Source organism: Notamacropus eugenii, chromosome 1 (assembly GCF_028372415.1).
Source record: "Notamacropus eugenii isolate mMacEug1 chromosome 1, mMacEug1.pri_v2, whole genome shotgun sequence".
Classification (NCBI taxonomy): Eukaryota; Metazoa; Chordata; class Mammalia; order Diprotodontia; family Macropodidae; genus Notamacropus; species Notamacropus eugenii.
In genome coordinates this window covers 292,157,903-292,184,300 of record NC_092872.1, presented here as the reverse complement: position 1 = coordinate 292,184,300, position 26,398 = coordinate 292,157,903, and the positions used below count along the sequence as shown (strand labels likewise).

General features: G+C 46.4%; 1 protein-coding gene, 2 non-coding genes and 1 pseudogene across 4 annotated transcripts in view; 2 read left to right on the top strand and 2 right to left on the bottom strand.

Annotated features, from left to right (window-relative positions):
- Positions 1–3,443: 3,443 nt before the first annotated feature.
- TRNAL-UAA (transfer RNA leucine (anticodon UAA)) lies at positions 3,444–3,526 on the top strand. The gene has a single exon. It is a non-coding gene; the product is annotated as a tRNA-Leu (tRNA).
- An 851-nt stretch (positions 3,527–4,377) lies between these two features.
- Positions 4,378–4,449, bottom strand: TRNAW-CCA (transfer RNA tryptophan (anticodon CCA)). The gene has a single exon. It is a non-coding gene; the product is annotated as a tRNA-Trp (tRNA).
- Positions 4,450–6,800: 2,351 nt separating this feature from the next.
- The window catches only part of LOC140517691 (scavenger receptor cysteine-rich type 1 protein M130-like), a 34,811-nt gene continuing 15,213 nt past the window's right edge, over positions 6,801–26,398 (bottom strand). The window contains exons 7-17 of one of the 2 annotated variants that reach the window (XM_072629152.1): positions 23,787–24,101; positions 23,059–23,373; positions 22,622–22,714; positions 22,221–22,535; positions 19,980–20,300; positions 14,558–14,866; positions 14,205–14,234; positions 13,659–13,769; positions 12,871–12,963; positions 11,400–11,538; positions 6,801–7,230 (exon numbers count right to left, since the gene is read on the bottom strand). In XM_072629152.1, the coding sequence (XP_072485253.1) occupies positions 11,426–11,538; positions 12,871–12,963; positions 13,659–13,769; positions 14,205–14,234; positions 14,558–14,866; positions 19,980–20,300; positions 22,221–22,535; positions 22,622–22,714; positions 23,059–23,373; positions 23,787–24,101 (2,015 nt within the window). In that variant the 3' untranslated portion in view covers positions 6,801–7,230; positions 11,400–11,425. The other variant, XM_072629153.1, reaches the window with a different exon arrangement.
- Positions 15,999–17,349, top strand: LOC140529342 (small ribosomal subunit protein eS25-like; annotated as a pseudogene).

Sequence of the window (26,398 nt, the reverse complement as noted above, 5' to 3'; positions counted from 1 at the left end):
TCCACCACTCTTTAAAGGACCTGCCCTTGACTTTTCTGTCCTGACTCTGGGTATCCTCCACCATATTATTTACTCCTCCACCCTATTTCTTCTACGGTGGTAAGATATCTAACCTCTTTTGAATGAAAGGGACCAGTTGTTGGTGGTTTTCCTTTCCAAAAGAATTTTATAACTGATGTCACCCAGTCCAGAGAAATGACATGCTTAAAACTCTATCTTGTTACCCCAGAAATTACTCAATAAGGAAGAGATAAAGAATAAAGGGAACCTAGGCAGAAACCTCAAGCTATCTTGGCCACTATCTAAGTGCCTGGGGCTTCTTTGTGACTTTTGCCACAAAACCTCCTCCAAGAACAGGTTTGCTTTTATTGCCGCAAAAGGGAGCATTTCACTAGAGACTGCAGAAAGAAAAATAGGAATATACAGAACAGGAATAAAAAGGGAACACTGGACAAATCTTTAAAAAATTTATAGCATGAGAGTATGAGGGTGTCTGTCTTTTCTGTGTGTTATGCTCATCTATGCCATCAAGGGTTTCCAAGTGTTTGTTTGGTTTCCATGTCCTAACAACTCAACCTAGCTGTTTCCTTTAGTTTAATTAGCCAAAGGAATAAGACTGCAAAAAGTGAAACTTTCAAAAGTCTTCAGAAAAGACAAGTGTCTTTTTTTGCTCTATATTTCTAACACTGGTCACATGGGCAATTGCAGAGGTAAAAGACATTTAAAAAACTAACTAGAGACTAAATTAAGTGATTTAAAATATTTTCTTTGCTGAAAATTTCTAAATTATTATTTGAATGTTTTTATGAGTATTTTGATAAGTTGGGGGAAGGGGTTCCAGTAGATAGAGATTTGTTTAAATTATTTAAATAGGAATAAAACATTGTAAAGTTTGATGAAAACAGAAATTGACATATCTATTAGGTTACTTCGAAAAATGAAATATGTTTGCTATTTAACATCAAAGTAATATGTTGGTGAACTAAAGATTGAGACTGGATCTCTACCTACTCAGGTCCAGTTTCCCAAAGCAGTTTGAATCTTGCCTCAGACATTAGCTGTGACCCTGGGAAAGTTACTCAACCCTGTTGGCCCCAGGTCTGTAAAATCAGCTGGAGAATGAAATGGCAAACCATTTTAATATCTTTGCCAAGAAAACCCCAAATGGGGTCACAGAGAGACACAACTGACCGTCACACAAGCATCAAACAATTTATAAAAGGTACTGTTGTTTAATTTACATTTAACAGAACCACAATTACATCCCAGAAACTGTAGTCTCCTTATCACTTTTCTATTTCAGTTAATCTTATAAAATTAAAAGCATAAACTAATTGATAACAATGGGACCTGAAAGTTTAAATCTTGGCAGTTAGTGGCTCTTACAAAATTTGAAATTATTAACATTAGTGGTTATATAGCTATGTTTGATTTAGTTGAATCCAAAAATTAAGTTAGTATGATAAGGATTTCTGTTAATTTAAAATCATCAGAAAATTAACTTTTCTTTTGATGAGAGACAAACATAAGACTGATTAATTAGATACAATAATTTAATAATTTACAGTATTAGAAAAATCACAAATTTTATAAAAGGGGGAGACAATTAGGGATGATGATTTTTCAGAGTTAGAGAAAAAGTGCTTCCTTGTTAGTTTCTTGACACATTTAAGTACCAGTAATCGAAATAAAAGTTGCTTTTATACAATAGAACAGAAATTAAGAAAACAGTTCAAATGTGAAGAAAGCTGTTGAATTTTAGAGTACATGGTAAAGTCAAAAGTAATAAAAACTTATTGCCCTAAGAGGAGTGGCAGAGACCTTTGAAGGTACCAGTGACAGTGACATTCCTGTATCATAATCTCAGGCTCTGGCCAATCCTCTTCATCAGCGCCAAGTAAACACCTTTGTGAAAGGGGTGAATGAGTCTTCTTTAGCATGAGGATGGGTGACTTTGGGAGCAGGGTGGATGATTTATTCTCCAGGGTCATTCTGCTTGCTGCACAGCATGACATTTTGAGAGGAATTAGGTCCAACAAATGGTGCTTCCTCAAAGGATGAGGAAACACCTACTTTTACGTGGATAGTAGCCTCAACACCTACAATTTTCCCAATTACGCTTTGTGGAAATGATTCTCTGGGTTCTTGTATCTGCCTTATTTATGAATAAACTTAGAGTGCAGAAGGCTTTGTTGGAATCTTGAAGGAAAAGTTCAGACAGACAGACTATACTTTATTGTGCCCGTAACTGCTAAGTTCAAACCATAGCTCCTGCAATGGGATGAGAACTAGTTCATTGTTTTCTATTGTTATCAAGTGATTTAGGCTTCTAGAATGAATGAACTGTGATGTAAAGCAATGTGCAAACATGTTCAACTGAATTAATGTCACCCAAATTGTAAGTCTTGTTTCATGTTTTACAATACATGAGATTATATAGAGATAACATCCCTTTACATTATGCATTGAGCTGTTGAGGTTCCTGACAAGTTAAAACTTAACATTAGCCTAACATGTGAATCATTGAATGAGGCATTTATTTCAAAATGGTTTATAATGATAATTTACAGTGCGGATACAATTTCCAAGCACGAATTTAAGTTCCTTGGGCTTTCTACTCATCAAAGATCATGAGATCTTGTCAGCCAAACTGCAGCTAAATTAAAACGGAAATTAAGAAATTCCACCAATGTGAGATCTGGCAGGTCATTTGCTCATCGTTTCTGAAGATCGTTGTGCCTACTACAAGCCTAGCTAGTAACATTTATTCCTTCCACAAATGCCTCGTGCACTACTTCAACCATCTTGCTTCCTTCCTTCCATCTTTTCTTACTTCCTTCCATTCTTCCACAAATGCTTTTCTCCTTCTTTCATTCTTCTTTCTGTCCTTACTTCATCCTTCCACAAATACCCCCTTCATTCCTTCTTCCTACTTTCATTACATTCTTTCTTTCCTTTTCTCTATCCCCCCATCTCTCATTCCTTCCTGTTTCCTTCTTCCATTCTTCCCACATTCCTTCCACAAATGTTTCCTTCATTTTTTCATATGTTCTCCTTCCTTCTATTCTTCCATCCATCCTTCCTTCTATCCTTTCATCCATCCTTCCTTCCTTCCTCCTATGCCTCCTTTCTTCATCAAATTCTCTCCACAAATTCCTCCTTCATTCTTTCCTTCTTTCCTACTTACTATCTATTTTAATTTTTATTCCAGTCTTCTTTCCTTCTTTTCGAAACTCCTTTCATCCAACTCGCCTTCCTTTCTTCCTTCTTTCCTTCAATTATCCTCCATTGCTTCTTTCTTTCTTCTTGCTCCCCTGCCCCTCACTCCAGGAACATTTCAACTGCCTCCTGCAGACGTACTGTATGTAAGACGACAATCTGCCATATTGACTGACATGTGGGAAGTTAATGTAGATGATATTGGACAGCTTTGCTCCCCGAGAACCAGGGTGGCCGAGTGGTTAAGGCGTTGGACTTAAGATCCAATGAGCAGCTGCTCTCGTGGGTTCGAACCCCACCCCTGGTAGTTCCTTTGCTTTACCAAGCTCCATTTTGGCCCCCACCCCTTCATAGGTGGGTCAAGATGGGATTGTCTTCAGGGCCATACCTGCTTGTCTACATACCCAACCCCTCTGCGCCTTTCCCGGGAAACTTCGTCTCCTTCGCGAGCCGCCAAGCGTCCCTTCCCTCTAGGACTCCCTAGGGAGCCAGGGCCCACCTACCCTGCTCCTCCCCTACAGTTTAGAGCTCGCTCCCTCCATCTTACTACCGACATTTACCTAGGACTGGGAAGAGGCAAAGTCCCGAAGGAACCCTTGGGGTCCTCCGTGGTCTAGGGAGACAGGACGACTCTGGTGCCTAACCCCAAAGCTCCGGAGACTTAGCCAGGACGGCAGCTGTCGATGAAGGAAGGGGCAACGGGCTTGGAGCCAGGAAGGACAGTGAACAACTGAGCCCCAAAGCCGAAAATATGAGAAGACTCCTTCGTCCCTGCCCTCCTTTCCTGCCTGGCAAAGGTGGAGGGGGGAGGGGCGGAGCTGATCGCATCCTCGTAGCCCATTTTCACCGAATCTTGGAAAGTTCTGCTGAAATTTCCCTTTTTCTGCTTTAAAAATTCGTTCCAAGGGTTGGGTCCAAAAATGCCAGGATAGGCCATGGTACCCTGGCGGGATGGAGGCATCGGAGGGCCAGGCCTTGGCACGCGAAGAGCGAGAGGGCACGCGAGTAGCTGCCCAGGGTTAGAGCAGGGGGATGGGCGCCTAAGGGATTCTGCAGATGCGAGGAGGGTGCGAGAGACCAGGAGCACCGCGGCTCAGGGGGAGGGTTAGAGATGCGGCTGCCGAACCGGCTCCAAAAACGTTTATGAAAACGGTAGTCTGACCTCGACGTGACTCGAACACGCAACCTTCTGATCTGGAGTCAGACGCGCTACCGTTGCGCCACGAGGTCCACATAAGGTGGCTTGGCTCTGGCCTTTAGAATGCTGGACAGTTCCTTGCCCCTAGGTGGCTACCAGCCGATGAGCCCCCCGGGGTCACGCTGTCCTGCATCCCGGACCACAGTTCTGGGAGTGGGGGTAGGGGGAGGGGAACCCCAACACCCCCAAGCCCCGCATTCCCCCTCCTGTCAGAGAACCTCGGACAAAATGTCCAGGCTAGCCCCTGCCTCGCCTTCCCTCTCTCCCAGACTCAGCCGCCTGTCTGCTAACTCACTAGGGGTTGGGGGATGCTCTGGGGGGCAGCCCTGGCCTCCCGTGTCCCTCCTGCTTCACTTCTCAGGGACCTCTGCCCCACTCCCACCCCACCCCATGCCCAGCCTCTCAGGAGCGTCCCTCTTAGACCCGGAGGGAGGAAGGAACTAGGGTCTTGGGGCGGAGAGCAGAGACTTTGTCTGCTCTGTACTTGTCGCCAGGGTAAACGCTGCCACGCAAAGGCCACCCACCACTGCCCTCTGATCCTCCTGGCCTCTGAGTGCGGCAGTGCTTAGGTTCAGCTTCTCTCTGGGTCTAAAGGTCCCCCTTGGGATCCTCTGACAAGGGGCCCCTTCTAATAGCAATAGCTGGTGCCACAAAAGGGTGGCATTGCCGGCCGAGTCAGGGTGAGGCCCACCTTGGGCTGCGGGCAGTCGGGGTGGCTGAGTCCCATGGCACACCTGGGTCAGCAGCGCAGCCAGGTTCACTGAGGCCGCCAAGGAGTGAGGCCTTTCTCTTAAGGATTCCTTTGGCCTGGCAGCATAGAGCCTGGTGCTTTTCCTCATCTCTCTACGCCAACAGTGCCATAGAGGGCCCAGTCCTATTTTTCCAGGGTCTTATGGTATTTTGAAGACTTGGAGCTTTCCAACGAGGGGGAGAGCTCTAAGTGAGGGGCTGGCTCAAGAAGTCAGAGGTCTCTAGCCTCCTCCGTACCTGCCTTTCCCCTCTCCCCCCCTTCCCCCCCTCCCCGCCCAACTTTCCAAAGACAGAAAGGCAGGAAGGAACCAGTGGACACTGCTCTCCTCAGAGGAAGGCAGCATCGAGCTGGAATTCTATCTATGTGCTTTCTTAAATGTTGTTAGTGGGGCGTGGGGGGGGACTCCATGCTTTCTACCCAAGGCTTGACTCCCTAAATGCAAATAGCTGCTCCACCATGGACACACTGGAAACAGCAGTCATCCAAGAAAACCCATTTATCCAAATTAGTAACAAAACGGAAATCAGAGGAGTTTTATAAAGGAACATGGGCCCGGCCATAGAGTGAAGTGATTTTCTCACTGGGCTCCGCTGTAGAGTCCTAGATCTCGCCCAAGGGAGAGCTCCCCAAAGTGTCTAATGCAACGAACCTGGAATAAGGTATAATTGTGCATTTATTAGCAAAGCTGGCAAATCACCAATAAAACGAGGCTAGTGGGCTCTCTAGGTGACCAAGGAGCATCCCAGGCCACTTTAAATCCACTTCTCTTCCTTCTGTCAGCGCCTCAGCAGGGCGCCTCAGCAGGGCGCCCCTGGTAAACATAGGCCAGCCCTGATTGGTGGAAGTTTAATGAGGAGGTGGGCTGAATTCTGCACTCGGATTACTTCATCGCTGTAAGAATAGCTGGGGAAATGTGGCCTGGTCACGGGACTCAGGCTGCCTCCAGCAGTCTAGGCTCTAGATGTCCCTGGTTTCGTTTCCCCTGTGTAGACCTAGTCACCCCCAACTTTCATTAGCAAGCTAGGCCGCAAGCCCGCCCAAGCTGTGGTTGGCTTCTGTGTTTAGCTTGAAGGAGACCTACCTACAGCAGGCCCTGGGAGGGGCTAGATTGTCATTCCATTCCTCAACAGGAATGGGAGAGGTCTCTCTCAGAGCTAGGCTGAAAGGTGGGGCTTCAAAAAAGGGTGTGCTATATTTTAATATTAGTAATCAAACGATACAGCATTAAAATTAATTTTCTCCAGTGGGAAAAAAAGCATACCCCAAGGGGAAAAAGTGTTTACATACTGATGAGCACGTAGGAGCAGTTGAAAATGAGAATGAATCCACCAACAGAATATAGAAGTGAAACATCATATTGACATCTAACATTTATATAGCATTTTCTGCGTGTTTTTACACGTATTATCTTTATTGGATCCCCACAACAACTCTGGAAGGTGGGTGCTGTTCACCTCCATTTCACAGATAAGGAAACTGAAGCAAACAGAGGTTAAGTTATTTGCCCAGGATCACACAGCTAGCAAGGCTGGATTTGGACTCAGATCTTTCTAACTCCAGTCCTGGCACAGCCCTGATCCCTTGTGCCAACCAGCTACCCCCAAGGAAAAGACAGAAAAGATTTCATTGTGATTGAATTGAGACCCATTTATTTATGTGTAAATAACTGCCAAGGAATTTTCTTTGGTTGTAACTATGATCTGTGATACCTAAAGCAATCCAACACCTTTGCCGCCCAGTGGGCTACAGTCCTATGACATCTTCAGACTACAAGGCAGATGATTCTTAAGAGTCTGAAAACAGTCACCGTTGTTACTCCAGATATGAGCTCTATTGTCCAAAGACCAGTGAACTGATGTGTTCTTAGAAGATTGGAGTCATCTTTGTGAAAAAGGAAGCCAGGACCCATGCAAAGTCATGGCCCCTTGGAAGGGTGTCTCCCAAGCTCACCTTGGAGAAGGAAGCAATTACATTGAATACTTCCTCATTGCCCCCTCCAGGCTCAGGATGATGAAGGAAATCGAATAGATCCGAATGAAGAGAATCACAGGTTACGCACCATCTGTGAGACAGGATACAGGAGAAAACGTAAAGATGGATTCCAAACAAGCCAACAACATGGCAGTCCCCATTACTGGGTTGCTTCTGGCTTCACCAGGCACTCCACAGATGGGGCACTGTTTCATGGTGCTCAGTAAACCCTGTTGAGGAAGAATTAAGGAACAAAGGCCAGAAGCAGGCTGAAAGCTCTTTCTCTCTCTCTGTCCCACTGTTTGTGACTTGTCCTCAGAAAGGTTCTGGAAAAGCATCTGGGAATCATGGGGTGGATTTGAAAAATGAAAGAGGACTGTGGCTCCTGACCTTATCTTCTTTGTGAACAGAGTGAGTGACTAATTTTCAAACAGAAAAGGAGAAATGCTGTTTCCTCAAAGGCAGGACAAGACCAGTGGGGTCAGAACCACCTGGAACATCCAACTAGCATGAACCAAAAAGGACTAGACAAAATGAACAGAAAATTCAAAATGCCTCAGCTGGACCCCCTCTCGGGTCACATGGGTCCCAGGCTCCCCACCCCTGCCTTGGGCCCAAGCACCAAAGCTTCCCCCGAACTTAAACGGGCCAAACAACCTACAGGAAATGACAGTCCAAATATTTCCCTCCATCACCGGCATTTCCTACAGAGGCTTAACCACCATGAATACATCTGCCATATTCAGGACCACTTGGTGTTCCTTCTCCATGGGCTTCCATTCAGGTGTGGCCAGGAAGGCCATCACCCCACTCTAAGACGCCCCAGCTCCCATGCTCACTGGCCACTTCTTCCAGGAGCCCTTTTCTAGCTGACCCAGCTCCTAGTTCTACCCCCACCCCCCAGTCTACTTTGTATTGTGTTGGCTCTGACTCAGTCTCCCCCATTAGAATGGATGTGTTCTTAAAACAGGAGTTGTGAAGAGCTGGGGAAAGTCTCTTGCTTCCTCTCTACATATCCAGAACTTAGCAACTATAAGCACTTCATGAACACTTATTGGCTAATTTATTGATTTATCAGTTCTCTTCGCTGGAACAAAGGCTTGGAAATCTACTCTTTGGGAAACCACCTTAGAGAAGAAAGACAGAAAAATAAGACCAGTGAACAAGACTTGCCATCAGACACGGAAAGTGCTTAGGCATGAGTGCCTCAAGGGACATATGTTAGCTCCTATGGTCCTTACAACAACCTTCAGAGCAAGGTGCTTTTACCACCCTCATTTTATAGAGAAGAAAATGGAGGTGAAGCGAAGCTAACAAATCACCTAGAACAAAAGGTCAAAGGACACCTTCCACGGACTCCTGAGAACTGAAATGAACTTGATGGCCTTGGAGGTCCTGGCCGCCTTGACTTTGCTACAGAACAATGTGAAACCCTAAGCTTACCCTTAATGTCTGGTCTGACAGCTCTATCCTTCTGCAGCCAGGCTCAGAGCTGCCATACTGAGGGGGTTAAGATCAAGTCTCTAGTGAGCACTCAGTATACTTGCACCAAATTCTCAGCCCTCAGTCCAGGACAGCTCTCTGACCCAGAATCAAAAGTTCACAAGCACCTTTCTGACCCACCGTTCAAAGTGTTCCAATCCAGAACCAAGACAAGGAAGGCAAGCCGCTGGTGCCTCCCACTTGAGTCAATTGCCTTCCTTTCCTATGGGGATCCATCCCCAGGAAGAGACCTCAACTTTGACCCAGGAAAACCATGGTTCTCTTTCTACAATTGGATGAATCCTAGATTTAGAGCAATAAGGCAGCTTAGGGGTTGCCAAGGTCTTCTGGTACAATGACCCCCTCCCCGACTCCTTTTTAAAAGCTGAGGAAATAGGCCCAAGAGCAGCTTGACCTGAGTCATACAGAAAGTGAGAAGTAGAGGTGGGTCATACAAGGTGCTGTAAACACCCATGGGAAAAGAACCAGAGGTTAGGGTCAGAATTGGAGGCATTGATCTCTCTTCAGGTGAATTTAGGAACAATACTGATGTGCATAGAGTGACCAGCCAGAGGGAGCTCAGGAAGATATTTTCCTTAGAACAAAAATGAGATATTAAAAGAACTAAAGAACCTTTAGATTGGAAATGTTTTGACTTTTGATTTAGCTGATTATAGGATCACACCAATGGAATCAGAGACAGAGCTGGAGTGTCCAGACCACAGGCATTATATAATAACATCTTCCTCCCCACAAAAGAAGGGTCTTAACCATTCTTGTGACAAGGACACCTTTGGCAGACTGGTGAAGTCTACGGACTCTTTCTCACAATAATGCTTTTCGAAGCACAAAATTAAATGCATAGTATTGGAAAGGAAAACAATTAGATTGAAATACAATTATCAAAATATTCTAAAGAATAAGTTTGTAGACACCAGATCAAGAACATTGGCCATAGAGAAATATTGTTCCTCAGTCCCTTACTTTCAGGTGGTGATGGCTCCTGGTGGATAGGCCCTTATGTGGTCATTAAGGACAACTTTAAAAAAAATACAGAGCATTCACATGAAGGTCTTTTAGAGATGAGGAAGCAGGTCAGTGACGATTTGTGTTCTTTCAATAACCTTTTTGTGTGGTCATCATCTCTAAAAATCATTTGGCATTTTACCCTGGGCAAAACACCTTATAAAAACAATTTTCCCAGTGGTTTCCTAATTTGTGGTCTCCATCATGAACCCCTTCTGTGCACCAGTGCTCTGATCCTACTTCCCAGTTTGGTTTTCTCAACTGCCATTTCTGCTTCCCACTGTCAGAGATCATGAAAGTTTCCTGCTATAAAACACTAGTAGATTTATTACATTCCTTGCAGTCCATTTGTTGGGGGCTGAGTTCATCTTTCAATGTTCCAGGGACAAGCTGGCTCAGTTGACTCTCAAATTCATCTTTCAATCTTTCAAAAGATTCATCTTCCCCTTCATCTAGAGGTCCTACTTTACAGACACAGTGCTTGCCTTCTCCCACCATTTTCCTCCCAAATGAGTCTCTTTTTTACAGGGGTGATGGTTTGACACCCTTGGAGTTTGGAGTACCCAGTCCTGTTCTGGTCAAGAGTGTCTGTCATATACACACATGGGGACTCGCCTAAAAGCCTTTGGTTCCTTACACTATTTTTCTGTCCCATGGCCACATTCCCACAGAAGTGTGGATGTATGCTCACTGTTTCTTCTACTGTCATTTGAACCACAATATTTCCCTCAGCATCTCCCTCAGAGGCCACTCAGTCTGACAGACATTTAAATCAGCAAGCATCCCATACACACATAGCTGCATTGAAAGATGATGTGAGATGTAGGAAAGGATCTTCGCTGAAGCCAGAGATTCTAAGAGAGGAGAGTGGGGGAGGGGCATTCCAGGCACAGGGTACAGCTGTGCAAAGACACAGAGCCAGACACAGGAAGAAAGCAGCAGGCACGTGGACAGCACAGCAGGGAAGGGGACATGTTCAGAAAGGGAGGGGAGTCAGAGAACCTGAGAAACCTGTAGTCAGAGATATCAGGGTGGACAGACAACATTTATTTGGATGGCCCTCAGGGAGTCATTTCTTTTTGAATCTGACACACCCTGCTGCAGGCAAGAAGCAGCCCCTGGGGAATAGAATGGGAGTCCAAAGGGGAGTGTGACATGATCAGTTGGATGAAGAAGAGCCGTGGACAGGCTTTGGGGGGAGGGCTAGGAGACACAACAGAGAATTTTAACCCATACTCTCTGAGAGCACACAGAAAGGAAGCAGAGCAGCTGCTAAAGGTCCAAAGGGTGGCCACCAGGCTGCTCAGGGACCCTGAGCTCCTGCCACATAGCGATGGCTCTGGGTCTCAATTTGAGGGGGTCTGTGTGCAATACTTCATGGGAGAAAGATTTGGTAAAGATGTCAAAGGAATGGCAGCTGCCATCAAGTGATCTAAAGTCAGATAGTGGAAGAAAAGACAGACAGACCCTTTTTCTGCTTGACTCCAAAGGACAGAAGCCAGAGCTGTGGGTCCAAACCTGAAAGAGGCCAATAGAAGGGAAAGATCGGGGCAATGTCCTAACCAAGAGTGGCTTGGTAAGAGGTGGCAGAGACCACTGATCTGAGATGCAGAGAATGGGCAGGGCAGGAGACTGTCTGGTATGGGCTCCGAATTCCTGAGGAGTCTGTGTTTGGAATGAAGCCAGTGGGGTCTCAGTGCCCTTAGAGAGGGCGACTGTTAGGAATAGAGTTTGGCAAACACATTTGCTCACCTGTAAAGACTTTCCATTTCCTGGAGCTACCTCCGGAGTTGAACATCCTTTTTGTTTCTCCAAGGAACAAGAAGAGTTTCTGACCTAGAGACGATACTGGAACTACTCTCTGGTGAATCATCACATCCATCAGGGACCTCTGGAGAGATTAAAAGGGTCAGATGTGTAGCCTCCATATTTTATTCTCCAGCCATTTAGAGATCTGGGCTAAAGCCTTTAGCAACTGGGAAATTCCCAAAGAACACAAACTATTCCAGAAAGGGCCTGCCTTAGATTGGCTGCAGGGCTGGTGTTTGGGATTTACCCATTGGATTTCTTGAGTTAGTAGCTGCTGACACCTAGGAAATGGGTAGGGTTAGGGTTATGGGTCATGTGCAGATCTAGCCTAGAAAGGTAGGTCCCTTCCAGGGACCCCTGGTAGGGAGCCAGCATTCAGCATGTGGGTGGGTGAGTAGAGTCGGGGTGGGGGAAGGAAAGAGAGAGAATAAATAAACTGGGAGGAAAGAGGAAATGCCCCTGGTAAGGCACAGGCCATGGGTCCAACTATTGTGATGAGCCTGAGGCAGAAAGCTTCAGTGCAGGCAGAGGGAACAGAGTCGTTCCAAGTGAAAGGCCCAGTTGTCCTTTCTCACCATACTGGGTTGGCCACCTATTGTCTCCTACAAAGTGATTCTAAGGCCCAGATTTAGGTGGAGGAGGAGAAGCTATGACTTCATTAATGTAGAAGGATCTTCTACCAATACACATAGGCATATCACCTTTGGATATCATCTCAGGAGCTTTGTCTGGTACCTGAAGGGGTTAAATGACTTGCCCAGGGTCACATAATAAATTAATGATAAAAATAACTCTGTTATAAAGTGCTTTAAGTTTTGCCAAACATGTTATGAATATTATCTCATTTTAACCTTACAAGTCTGGGAGGTATGGGTCATTATCATCCCCGCTTTACAGAATTCCATAGCTAGTAGATGCCTGATGACTCTTCCTGACTCCAGGCCCAGGTATCAGAGGAGGAATTTGAAGGCTGTCTTCCTGGGAATCCTACAGGGTGCCAGAGCCTATCAAGATGGGGCAGAATCTTTCTTCCATGAGCCCACCCCCATGCCATGGTGCTCTCTCTACCACTGCCCCAGTGAGTGAACATTTCTAAGTGCGCTGTCTCCCTCAATTAAATGTAAGCCGTTGGAGAGCCCGAGCAGTCTCATGGTTCTTGATTCCATTTGTATTCCCAGGGTTTAGCACAGGCCTTGGCACATGGGGGTGCTTCCTCATTCCTACCTCTAAATTGGCCCTCAATCCAGGATGCCCAGGCTTTGTGTCCCTCAAAAACCAGAGTTTTCAGGATGTGCCAGGATGCCTTTCACGCCTCCCCTTTTTGCTGATGTGAGGGAGGATATTTGGAAGTCCTTTCACTTGGAGGGGAGGGGAATTCCTTCACTTCTGAGATAGGCCACTCAGCCCCACAGACCTGCATTGCTGAGCAAGTTTTGGTCATCCTTCCATTTGAAATCTGTTTTCTGGTACAGGGCCATGTGGTTCAGGTTCCCTCCATTGGAAAAGGCTGAGAACAGAGGATTCTTTCTGAGTCAGGGCTTGAGATACAGGTCCCCCAAGTCTGGCCTCTCATAATGCCCTATGGTAGTTGACCCCTTCATCTTCTTGCTGGACTCTGAGCCTCAGAACTGCTCCCACCCTGTCTCACATCCACACTCATCTCCATGATCTTATTTCCTGCCTGGTTCCATGTAGTTCTTAAGCTCTGAGATCACTTTGGTCAAATGAATCCTGAGCCTTCCCAAAGCACCTGTCCTACCCATAGCCTGGCTGGAGCCCAGTTCTATATTCTAACAAGGAAAGGTTGTTTCAAACTGGAGATCTCAACCACTCTTCTCGCTACTCCAATTCTCCATGCTCAGTAAATAATTCAGGAGAAAAATTAGTCTAAGATTCCTGGTGTTATGTGAAGATGTTGGAAACTTGGCACAGCTTCTCCTCCTGAGTTTCAGCTTCCCAACCATTCCTGGCCCTTACACAGAAGCTGATACCTAGTCCCTAGCTCTACCGTCTTCCTTGTTTCCAGCTCAAGTAACCCCTAGAAAGGCTGATGCATCCTCTTGTCATCCCCACCCTGTCCATCAGTGCACCTCACTTTGGAGGGCCATTATTCCTGACCTAAGCATCCTCCTGACTCCCAGAGACCTCGCTGCCCTTCCTGTGGGGCAAAGGGTGGGGAGGAAGGGAGGGAGGGAGTCCCACCTCCAACTTGCTGTCTCCGTCTTCTAGCCTGAGCCCAAAAGGAGAGAGCAAAGAGAAGCAGGAGCACCAGGAGGACTCCGAAGACCCAGGAAAGCACAGAGCCCTTGTGTCCTGAGAAGGAAGAGAGAGAGAGATGAGTAGCCAGGTCCCAGGCTCCAGGAAAACAAAAATCCAAAGGCTCCTGGACTCCTAAGAAGAAGCATTCCCATAATGAATCTTCTTCCTCTCCTGAGGCATAGATTCCAGCTGTCACCAAGGCCTTGGGTCCCCAGTCTGACTGAAACCAGAGACCCACACCAGAGATGGTTCTCATGCCCCACTACTAGTCAATGCAGCTGCTCAAAGGAGGAGAAACAAGTCTGGGAGCCCCTTCCAGGTGGACATCTGACTGAGAAACATCCCTGCATCTGTTGGGAGCCAGCAGGACTGAGACCTGACCAAGGACAATGAGCATTGTGGAACCTGCTCCTCCAGGACTGGCTAGAGGCATTATCAGCACCTCCCATCCTGACTCTCATTACAGTGACTGGGTGGACAAAGATGTACCTGCAGAATATTCAGGCGCCTTGGAAACACCTGCAGGAAGAAGGAGAGGAAAACTGCAGTCTGGGTTGGAGGGTCAGGGGTAGCCTGGTTCCTGTCTGGGCCCCCAGGGTCAGTACAAGAGTCCCTAAGACTTCCTAAGTCCCCTGGTCTCCTCCCACAGGACCGAGAGGTCTAAAGAGAATATTGGCAAAGGCAGCGTCTTCAGAGACCAATGGAGATCTTAGCAATGTGGCTGAAGGACCCCTTCATTGTTTTCACCTCTTCCCCTCTCCATGACCCTGCTGCCATGTCGCAGCCTCATTCCCCAGCCAGGGTCATTGTTCCCAGTCTCAACCCAACTTGTAGATACTCACCTAAGCACTTCACACTAGCGTCTTCCTTGTGCCCACACTCTACCTGCCCCCAAGGATCAGCAGGACAGTCCCACAGAGATGACTCATTTCCCTGGCAACGAACGTTACTCAGCAAGACAGGCCCAATCCCTTGACCAAAGGCAGCATCTGATGGGGCATCTAGAGCTGAGCCACAGCCCAGCTGCTGGCATACCACCTGTGCATCAGCCAGGTCCCAGGAGTCATCACACACTGTGCCCCAGGAGCCTTGGTGCCAGACCTCCACACGCCCTGAGCACTGGGACTCTCCTCCTTGGAGTCGGATCTTATCTGAAAATGCAAAAATAACCCTTCTTCATCCTAGGGCAAAAGGGCTCAAGAAGATACACAGGAATATCAGGCTATGCAGGAAGGGAAAACAGCCGCAGTCTCTGCCCTCAACATGTCTACTATTGCGGATTCTCATTCTTTAAACATAGGTAAACATAGGTGCCTAACCAAAGAACCCACTCTGATCCATCCCACCAAGCCTCATCAGGCTTTTCATTCTGGAGGCTGATGCATGAGGGGAGTGGGGGGCAGGGAGAGGAGACGCTGAATTCCACTGCTCTCTCCTCTACTGCTGAAAAGTTTCAAAGAGGACTGCTAACACTGTGAAGAGTTTGGGGGGAGGGTTGGAGGGTGTGGGTGAAGAGAAGCCTGGGGAATAGTAAGAAAGTCTTGGTTCTCAGATTTCCCAGTGTCAAGGGTGGGACCAAAAGTATCTTCCAACATATGGAATCTGGTTAAATAACATAAATGGTTGGTTGGTTGTTGTCCTTCATTTTCAAAGAGGACCATAATGGCATCACTGTGCTGGAATCAAGTTTCAGTGTGTCCAACTGTGGCTGATGAGACCAGTACAAACTTGGAATGCTCTGCCACAGGTGGGCACAAAGAGTCTATGTGAACATTTGGGGTGGATACTCTAAATTTGAGCATCCTGCATTTCCTCTGAGCTGAAATAAGGACAGGAGGGGGGAAAGCATGCCAAAGACCTTTGAAATGTGGGCACCTCACTAGGAGGAGAGAAACATCCTGAGCATCAGGGCTTTGGGCCCAAGATGATGGAGAATAGGCAGATGAAGTATCCCCTAAGTCAAGAAAGAAGGTGGGTTCCGTTATTGTGCCAGGGAGAAGTTCAGCGCAGTGGCCTCATGCCCATGGGGGGAGGGGGAGAGATCTCTGAATCCTCCAAGAGATTTCTCCTTCTCCAATCCCCTATACCAAATCAAGATAAAAGGGTACAGTGCCTAGTTTTGGTCCTCTCTTGACCCAAGATCTTTATGGCCCAATTACTCTTCTCTTACTCCAGAGCACCCCAAGCTCCCTGAAACCACAGGTGAAGATTTCCAGGAAAGGTCCATGCCAAGAATCAGCACTCATACCCTGATTCTGGGAATAAGCTGATCCTGGACAATCAATGGAAGGGTCAGTCGTGAAGCTGAAGCTTCTCAGAGCTCAAGAACCTCAGAGCTCCTCAGTAGATGGAGAAAAAGAAGAAGAGAAGCAAGAGCTAATCAGAGGTATCAAAGCCTCCCATACTTGATTCTAGAGCACAGATGAGGAATCTTTTTAAAAGTCATTTGTGGTCACTGATGCAAAATGGTCAACAAGTAAGGAGTCTGCCCAGAGAGAAGAAGGAAGGGGATGTCTTTGTTTCTTCTCCTGCGGCTGTTAGCCATGGGTCCATTTTGTGTGTTGACCCTAGCATTGCAAGTTCCTTTATTCAGCAATATTTGAAAATGTCATTGAAATTCACATTTATTTCTTCTTCAGAAGCATAATGACTTCATATTAAGTGCTGTCTTTTATCCGTTTGAATTTTAGTGGACCAATTATTTGGGTAGGTGACAGTCCAGGGCCTGGCACATATTAGATGCTCAATATATGCCTACTTCTTTTCCTCTCCTCTGGAAGTCTAGAGGAGTCTGAAATCATTACATGAAGAGTGGCAACTTTCTAGGCTAATGTTGGCCACTTGAGATCATAGCCTGTAGGACTTCATCCTCAATACAGCTCTGCCCTGGACAGAGCCCATGAATGATGGATGGAGATCAGAATAAGCCAAGATGAGAAGAGGTGATTGGATTGTCCTTAGAAGATGCACAACCCCTTTGCTGTCCCCAGAAATCTCCCCAAAATGAAGATTTTTGTCCTACCAATACTCAATCAGTGTTACTACAAGGCCTTGGAAACTCCTGTCTCTAAAGCATTAAACATGAGAATCACAAAGACATCAATGGGAGAGGAAAGGGATACAGTTTGGGTATGAATTGGCCATATCTCTTCACCAATAAGAAATTACAAAGAAAAAACAGGACCTGATATCAGGGGGGAAATTGTGGTTGAAAATGAATATGAACAGCTCCTGAAACCACCACATCACCCAAGGATGATGAGAAGAAGAGAGATGCCACAAGTCTGCCAAGAAGGACAAAGATCCCATGAACAAATTCTGGGGCAAAGCTGAGAAGAAGAGGTGATCCAAGGGAAAAGTCCAACAAGCTCAACAATCCGGTTCTATTTGACAGAGCAACACGTGACAAACTATGCAAAGATGCCCCTAACTGTAAACTTATCACCCCTACAGTAGTTGGAGGAACTGGAGGTCCGCGGTTCTCTAGTCTGAGCAGCCCTCCAGGACTTGCTCAGTAAAGGTCTGATCAAACAGAGCACAAGTTACATATGCCAGGAGCGTCAAGAGTGGAGATGCTCCAGTTGCTGAAGATGCTGAAATGGTTCAACAATTTTATGTACATTTTCAAAAATAAACTTATTTGACTAAGAAAAAAACAAAATGAATATGAGCTGGTCATGTGATGGTCAAACCATCAAAGGACTAGTGTGTTCCATTAGGGCTTGAAAATTTAAGAGAAGGCCCAGGCCACTGGGTAAGGACATATTAACAAGAGTCACATGGATGCAGTGGCCATCTGCATTGAGAAAGAGATCCCAGGGCCGCTGGAGTGGAGGAATGTGGGAGCCAAACATTTTAGAGCTGTCCACAGATCTCTAATGACCTGATCAGAGTCCCTGCTCTGATGGGGACCAGAGACATTAGAGAAAGGACTTCCTGGCCCTCAGCTCCTGTCTGTGTAGTAGCTGATGACTATTCAATGCTACGCTGGCCCCTTCTCTTCAGACCCTCACTTCTTTATCCTAGTGAAGGCCTTGGTCTTGTCATTTCCACAACCTACTTGTCTACTTTTGTTCCTCCTCAGGGGCTGCACGGTGAAGCCAGGGAAAATCACAAAACTGTGCTGATTGGGTTCACTACAAGTTTCATGTGACACGATCTCAAATGGGTCCTCACTGCTGCTGGGTCATCTGCTTAGAATCTCCTAATGACCTCCCTCTCCCACTCTCCACAATAGCTCTCCCAAACCTCATTTCTCCTCAAAGTTCCCATGACTCTCTCTGTTCCTACCCTTTCAGCTGAGAACCTGGCCTCATATTTCCCTGGGGCCAGTCTCTAAGAGGTCAAACTACAGTGATTCCTCCTCATCTCCCAGCACCCACATGTCTTCTGCCACTCTCTCCTCCATACCTGTCTCATATGAAGAGGATCCCTGTGCGAGGGATTCCACTTCTTTCTGTCTTCTCCAGCATGCAGCCTTCTCACCAATCTGTAGGCTGTCTGCATGCTGTTGCCCACAGACTTCCTGTGTCACCTCCATCCCTAAAAACCTATCTGTCCATCTCACTGTGGTCCTATATTTCCCCTCTCCTTCCTCTCCTATTCCAAACTCTGGCTCCCAGTCTCATGACTCCAGTGAAACTACTCTCTCCAGTGGTCTCCTGATGGCCACATCTCCTGACCTTGCCCTCCTTGACTATTTCTTCAAGATCCTCTCCTCTCTTGGCTTCCACAACCACTCTCTCCTCATTCTCCTCCATCTTCTTTGGGGATCTTCCTCCCAGTCATGCCCACCAACAGTTAGTGTCATTCCATGTTCTGTTCTGGACTCTTTCTCCTTCGATCCTATTTTGCCTCCCCTGGATTCAGTTACCATCTCTATGCTGAGGACTCCCAGATCAACTTAATCTGGACTGAATGTCTTTCGTGGTTTCCATCTCAAATCTCTGTTTGGCTACTAAACATCTTAAACTGAATGTCCTCTAGACCATAGAGGGTCACCAGATTAAAATAACATTGGGAATTGTTTAACAAAAGAAATAAAAATACAACATAATGTGACTTGGGGATTTTCCAAGTTGATCTAGGGCAACCCAAATCTGTTTCTATTTGGTTTTGATACCACTTGCTCTAGACATTTTAGATTCAACATATCAGAAACTGAACTTATTCTCTTTCCCCCAAACCATCCCCTCCCAACCCCTCTTATTCACCACCAGTCATCCTGGACTGCTCACTCTCTCTCACCCCCTATGTCCAATCTGTTGCCAAGGCTTCTTTATTTCATCATTGTAACCACTTTCAAATACCAGCCTCCCTTCTGTCCTCTAATGCTGCCCCTACCATAGCTCAGACCCTCATCACCTCCCATGTGAACTACTGCAATAGCTGTTTGGGGGATGGAGGGATCTGCCAACTTAAAGTGTCTCCCCTCTTCACTCCATCCTCCACTCAGCCACCAAAGTGGTTTTCCTAAAGGGGACAGGTCTGACCATGTCACCTCCTATTCATAAACTTATAAACTTCCTATCATCTCCAAGATCAAATGCTTTGCCTGGTCTTCAAAGCCCTTCATAACCCAGCCCCCTCCTCCCTTTCCAGTCTTCTCCTGCCTCCCTCCCCAATCTGTGCTCTGACCCAGTGACACTGGTCTCGTGGCTGGTCCTTGAAGAAGACACTTCAACTTCCCATATTTTCTCTGGTTGTGCCCCATGCCTGGAATGCCCTCCCTGTTCCTGACTGACTCCTACCATCCCTGTTGCTCTTCAAGTCCACCTAAAATCTCACCTTTTCCTTCACTCCCCACCCCCTGTGCTAAGTGCCTTCCCTCCTGCCTATATCTTGCTTGTAGTTGTCTACAAATTTCTCCCTTAAGACTATGAGCTCCTTGAAAGCAGGGACTGTTTGTTCTTCTAAACACTTGGATCCCCAGTACTTAGCAAAGTGCCTGACCCACAGGAGTTAATAATTAATCATTTTTGACAGTAAATTTAATTATCTTAATAAAATTTTATTGACTGACTTGCTGGATGATAGAAAATTGGAGTTGCCTTGCATTACTATAATATCATTAAACCAGAAATTCTCATTTTAAAGAAGAGCAATGACTTTGCCAATTCAAATATTCTGTGTCTGATTAAGAGAGAGTATGCCTAGTTATCTGCCCTTGGGATGTTCCCAAAGATAAGTTAACCTGACCAAACCGAAAAGTGGATAGAATGAATCTGCTCCCAGACCTAATAACCTGGTGACAAGGACACTTACCTGTACAGGTGATCCAGACTTCTTCAGCTGGGCTCAGGTATCTCTTCCCCCATGAAGCAGATGGACATTGCCAGAGGGAGGCAGGCCCATCAGGGCACTGAATGTCATTAACCCAGCCAAAGTTGGCACTTGCCTTGTGGGAAGGGGCATCTCGCATGGTCCCATTATCCCCACAGCCCAACTGATGGCACACCAGCCCCGAGGTGACTGTGGTCATTTTATTTCTGCCAACACTTCCCCAGCTCCCATTGTAAAAGACCTCCAAGCGTCCGGCACAGTCCTGAGTGCTGGCATCACTGTGTAGCCTCAGAGCTAGGACACCTAGAGCGAAAAAGCATTAGTGGTGAGAGGTTTCCTGAATCACATCTTGGGTGAGATTCCCTCCTTCTGTTCCAGTTGGTTCTGCATGTTCCAGTTGGCTCATGATGCCTCATGAAGGAATTGGGGTTTTCAGCATGGCGGATGACTTCCATAGTTGGCTCAGCCAACTTCCACATCCTTGACCTTACAATGACCTGATGCAGGCATCTTCCAAGGAACTTCCCCTTTTTCATGGGCATGAGAATGATTATATTTTGGAAAGACCTGGTCACCTCACCTACTTAACCTGCTCAACCTGCTTGGAAAATCACATTTTATTATATATTATATTTTATTATATTTATTATATTATTATATTATATTTATATTTATATTATATAAAATGATTACATATAAAGACAGCATAGAATTCATGTGAACTACATTGCAATGCTTTACTACCAGTAGCCTTATTAAAGTAGTACATGAAGATTTTATTTCTTTTTTAAAAATGATCAGTAACTGGTCTGGACATTTTCAAGTATAGTCCTTTACAATGACTAGTTTGGGTCCTTTGGTTTTTCCCTTGTCTGGGGGTAGGGGTTGGTTGGTACTTTCTTTGGTTCCGTATTAAACAGTGGGGATTCTTTTTTTTTTTAATGATGGCTATTTGGGTTCTATGAAATCATCAAATTCAAGGCCTTTTTCCAAATGAAGAAAGAAAGATTCAGGGAGAGTTAAGCCAAGGGTGACCCAGAGTTGTTCTCATTACAGATTTATCTCTAGATTCAATCCAAAGTCATCCCACAAATATATACTAAGGATCTGGTTGGGGGATGGGGAGGGTGGCTAGGAATGATAGGGGGCATTTCTCCTCACTGAAGGACTCCTGGTGCCAGTTTGACAGATGAGCATTGCCCATTATTGGAAGAAGGCTGTGTGAGACAAGCTGAAGAAAGAAAAAAAAAGTGGGCAAAGGCATTGTGGTCATGATCTGGACATCTCCAGGAACAGAGACTCCATTGGAGGAAAGGAACTGGGGCAGGACTTGGAGAGCGACAGAGAAAGAAACTAGAAAACAAAAAAATGACCTCTCTCCTGCCCAGCTCTGCCTTCATTCAAGGACATTTCCACCTGCAAACTGAGGCTCCTTCTAAGAGCCATTCCAGGTCTCCCCAGTCCCCCTGTTTTCTCGGCTACATCCAGAGATGGCCCCAGCCTGGATCCAAGTCCATGAACTCTGGAATTCCTTTATCTGACCACAAGTTGTGTTCATCCCAGCTTTTCCAGTGCCTTCAGATGCTTAACCCTGTTCTTCATCCTCCCCTGGGACCCTCATGTCCTCCACCTCTCAGGCAGTTTATGCCCCTGCACTGGCTCCTCGACATTGGTGAATCAGAGCTACTCTATAGCATGTTTTGTTCTTGAATCCCACACATCCCCTTGTCTAGTCACCCATCACATCTCATCAAACATGGATCCTAAATCATTGCCATCAACCACTCTTTCACTGATATTCATATGCACATATATAACTTATCTCAGATGGTTTACCATCTTAGGGAGCTGGGAGGCAAGGGAAGGGGGGAATAGACAGAATTTGGAACTCAAAATTTAAAAAGGAATGTGTTAAAAATTGTTTTAACATGTCATAGGAAGAAAAATAAAGTATTCTAAAAAAAAAACAGAACCTCTATTCTTGACCTGTGGGCAGGAAGGTAAACTTTCCAGCCACTCTTTGTGTTAGGATTGGCCCCGCCCCACCCTCATCCAATCCAACTACTGTCAGTCAGACTTTGCCTATGACTTCAGGGCTGAGGGGCTGCAGCCTAGGCGAGGGTCCCAGGAACGCCCCTCAAGGTCAGGGTTAATATGGGGCTTCTCCTTCTACAATGAGTCCTTATCTTCCTCCCTCTGCCCTTTCTCCTCTCATTGACAGACCTGAGCAGATAACTCCTGCATCTTCCTTATGGCGACAGTTGTGACGACCCCAGCCTCGAAAAGGACATTGCCACACCTGGGATTCATCCCCAGAGCACCTCAAGTCATCGAGCCATATGGGCCCTGATCCTTGTCCAAAGTGGGCTGAGACAGTGGCATTCAAGGCAGCTCCACAGCCCAGTTGTTGGCATACCACATGGGCATCACTCAGGTCCCAGGAGTCATCACAGATGGTGCCCCACAGGCCTTCGTGGTAGACCTCCACTCTGCCCTCGCATCGGTCTCCTCCATTCATGAGGCGGATCTCACGGATCTCTGCAGGGAGAGATGCTCAGTGACACTCAGTGGTGACTCTTAGGGCCTCACACCCACTGGCTCTGAGAAGTTGCCCCAGTTCTTACCTGAGCATGTGGTAGAATTCCTCGTGCGCAGCGTGGCCCCAGCTGGGCTGTGCAGGGAGTCACTGCATGGGACCCATGTGTCAGTTTGGTTTCCTACAAACATGTATCTGCTCAGCCCTCTGGTTGACATACATGCGGAGGGTGAACAGGTTAGCCAGTTGGGAGGGAGGGAGAGGGTTGAATGGAATGGCTGGTCAGGTCCCTGAAAGAGAGGGTGTTATCTGGCCCAAGCAAGAGTGTCCTTGTTCCTTATGGCTCATCTGAATTGTTTCCTGCCACAGGGAAAGCCCCCTTCTCCTGGAAGTGACTACCTGACCTCCACTTCCCTCACCTGTGATTCCCTAAGGTTCAGGCCAAGGTCACCCCTTCATTTTTTCTTCTAAAGGGGAGTCCTCTGTCCCTGAATTATGGCACCCCAGTTGATTCCCTTTTGTTACCTGAACATATCACTGAGGCAGTGTTTTCACGGGTACATGCAGGAGCCCCAAGAGCAGTCACAGGACAGTCCCCCAAGTGGGGCTCCATTCCTGAGCAGTGAAACATATGACCCCAGATCTGGCCTCTTCCTTCCCCCAGATGGGCTCCTTTGGGAATTGAGAGAGCAACTCCACAGTTGAGCTGATTGCAAAGAACATTGGCATTAGCCAAATCCCAGGAAGAGTCACACAGGGCTCCCCAGCTTTCTTGGATCTGAATTTCCACTCGGCCTTCACAACTAGAGCTTCCATCAACCAGCCGGGAGTCCATGTACCCTGAAAAGGAGACAGTGGCTTGGAGTAGAGCCCAGAGTCAAGTTTGGTTGAATGAAGCTGAGCCAGTAGTTCAGAGGGAGGTCTAAGCATATGTACGATTGTACTGGGTCAAGGGGGCTGTTGGTCCCTTAGAGAATAAAGACCTCATTTCCAAAAGGTCTGGGGAAGGAGAGCCCTAGAAAGGGACATCCCAGTGAGGGAACAGTGGGGACAACGAGCCAAGGCAAGCTGGCATAGAATCACAAGACAAGGTAAAGCAGATAACAGGAGGATGTGAGCAGCTGTCCCAGATGTCAGCACCTGGGCCAATGCCTCCTCCAAGGACTAAGTAGAAAGGTTGGGGAAGGTGGGGGGGGGGGGGGGGGGGGGGTGAGGTGGGTGGAGGGAGAGGTCATGAATTCTCTGATTCTCACGGGAGCAGATGACTCCGATGTCCCTGCCATCACCACAGTTGCCCTCTGGGAGAAGGACCCTGGGACACAGAGACAGATGGGACTCGTTGCCTCTACACCTCAGCTCTTCGTCCAGGATCTGGCTGTTTATTTCTCCGAAATGAATTCCCTCCATGACAGAGACAAGAGAACCACACTGAAGCTGGCTGCACAGCACTTTGGCTGTGGGGAGAGGGAAGTCATGTGCACAGATGGAGACCCACGTGTCCTTGTGTTTCACCAGTACTCTTCCTGAGCAGGGAAAGTGCCCTCCGACCAGCTTTGGCTTCATATGCTCTAGGGAACAAAGAGTCTCCGTTCAGAGTGGGTAAGGATGCAAGACGGACCACTCCACTGGAGACATTATGTGACTTTGGCCAGGTCCCCAATATCTTGCTTGGAATATTTTATTTTTCCCCAGTTGCATGTAAAAACCATTTTTAACATTCTCTGTTAAGTTTGGAGTTCCGAATTCTCTCCCTCCCTCCCCTCCCCTCTCCTTAAGCCTGTAAGCAATCTGATATAGGTAAGTGGTTCTCATTTTCCTCCCCCATCGCTTCTACTCCTGGTCAGACCATGCAAGCTACCCCTTTGGGAAAGAATGAATTGTGGGCCCAGCTTGCCTTTTGGATCTATTGAGAGAAGAGTTCATGACCAAACAAGAGATAGAAAGGATCACAGAAGATAAAAATCACAGTTTTATTATAGGCAATTATAAGGTTTTTCCACAAGCAAAATCAATGTAGCTAAAATTAGAAGGAAAAAAGTTAAGTGGGGAGGGGGGAATCTTTGTAATGCTAGGTGATGCAGTGGATAGAATATTAAGGCTGGAGTCGTGAAGACTCATCTTTCTGGGTTCAAACACTGGATTCAGACACTTATTAGCTGTGTGACCCCAGGCAAGTCATTTAACTCTGTGTGCCTCAGTTTCCTCATCTATTGGATGATCTGGAGAAGACAATGGAGAAGGCACTCCAGTATCTTTGCCAAGAAAATCCCAAATGGGGTCACAAAGAGTCAGACAAAACTAAAAACAACTGATAAGCAAGTTTCTCTGATACGGGTCTCATTTCCAATATAGATTGTAGAAGTGTCCCTGAGATGTCTGTTCTCTGCCCTGCACACAGAGTTGGCCTGTTTGCAGAAAGGAATCAATCAAGGAGCCTATGATGAGCCAAAGTCTTGCTCACTCCCAGATGCCTTTGCTGGTGTTCATTGACTGACCTTGCTGAACTGTGTCCCTCCCCGCCCCCCAAACCAACCTTGCATTCAACAGTTCCAGCAAAACATCCTACTTCTATGTTCACCTGCTCCTGGGAAAGATTGTCCATTCTTTTTCACAGCTCCTCCTTGACCCTCTCCTTTGTGGTTTTCAAGCATAAATCATCCCTGTCTCTCCTGGATTATGGACTCCTGTGTACCTTGTATGGGGTCGGGGGCCTCAGCACTAGTGTCTGATTTTCCTCCTAATAAAACTTTTCTGCTTTCAACCCAGTTTGGATTCCTCTGTATTTTGAGGGGTGGACTTCACCAGGCTGGCTACATATGCCATGTGTGTGTACACATATGTGTATATGTACGTGTGTCTATACATATATAAGCATTGTGTACATATTTCAGCTGGGCAATGGTCAAATAAACTATGTTACATGAATTTAATGGCATGTGATTACATTTTAGGAAGTGATGCAGGGGATAGTTTTGGAGAAACCTGAGAAGACTTGTATGAACTAATGCAGAGTAGAGTAGAACCCTGCCGCATCTGTACAAGGATGCAACATTGTCAACACATGCAACTTTGAACTTAAGAATTCTGACTGACATGATGATCCACTGATTCCAGAGGACCAATCATGAAACATACTGCCCACCTCCTGACAGAGAGGGGATAGAACCAAGTTGTATATATATAGAGAGAGTTATTTTTGATAAGGCTGATATAGCGATGTATTTTGTTTGACTAGGAGTACTTATTATGGTGTTGTTGTTGATGTATGTGTGTGTGTTTCCAGTAGCAGAATGAATGTAGGAGAGAAAGAAAAATAAATTTTTACTGAATAAAACAAAATGATGGCAGGGGCCAGGTGCAGGGGAGGGGACAGTTGGGAGATCGTGGGGAGTCCTCGCCAGAGTTTGCCAGCAGCAGTACCAACTCCCACCCAACAGTGGGTATACTCTATGTGAGCCAAGGAGAGACTCATCTAGTGGCAGCTGCACCTTTGGAAGTGATCTGCATGGGGCGACTACCAGGTGGTGACTGATTTAACTATGATCCAAAAAGATGTAATGGAGGGAAGACTGTGTCTCTGATACTTGGGGGGGGTGGTGGTGATAGCTCTTTATAAACTCCCTTAGAAAGTATCCTTTTGGAAAAATTAATTGAAATTAACTGGCTAAATTATCCAAAGAGGTGAATCACTGAGTCAGTCAACAGAATGGGAGAGATAATTACTGTAAATGGTCATTTATATGGGGAAAACCATACCAGAACGGTGGTTCAGGCTGAAGCATTAGAGAAATACCCCTTCAGGATTATCCCCTAGGACCCTGAAGGGCAGTTGGAGCCAGCCCTGAAAAGCAATTGGTGTGAGTTA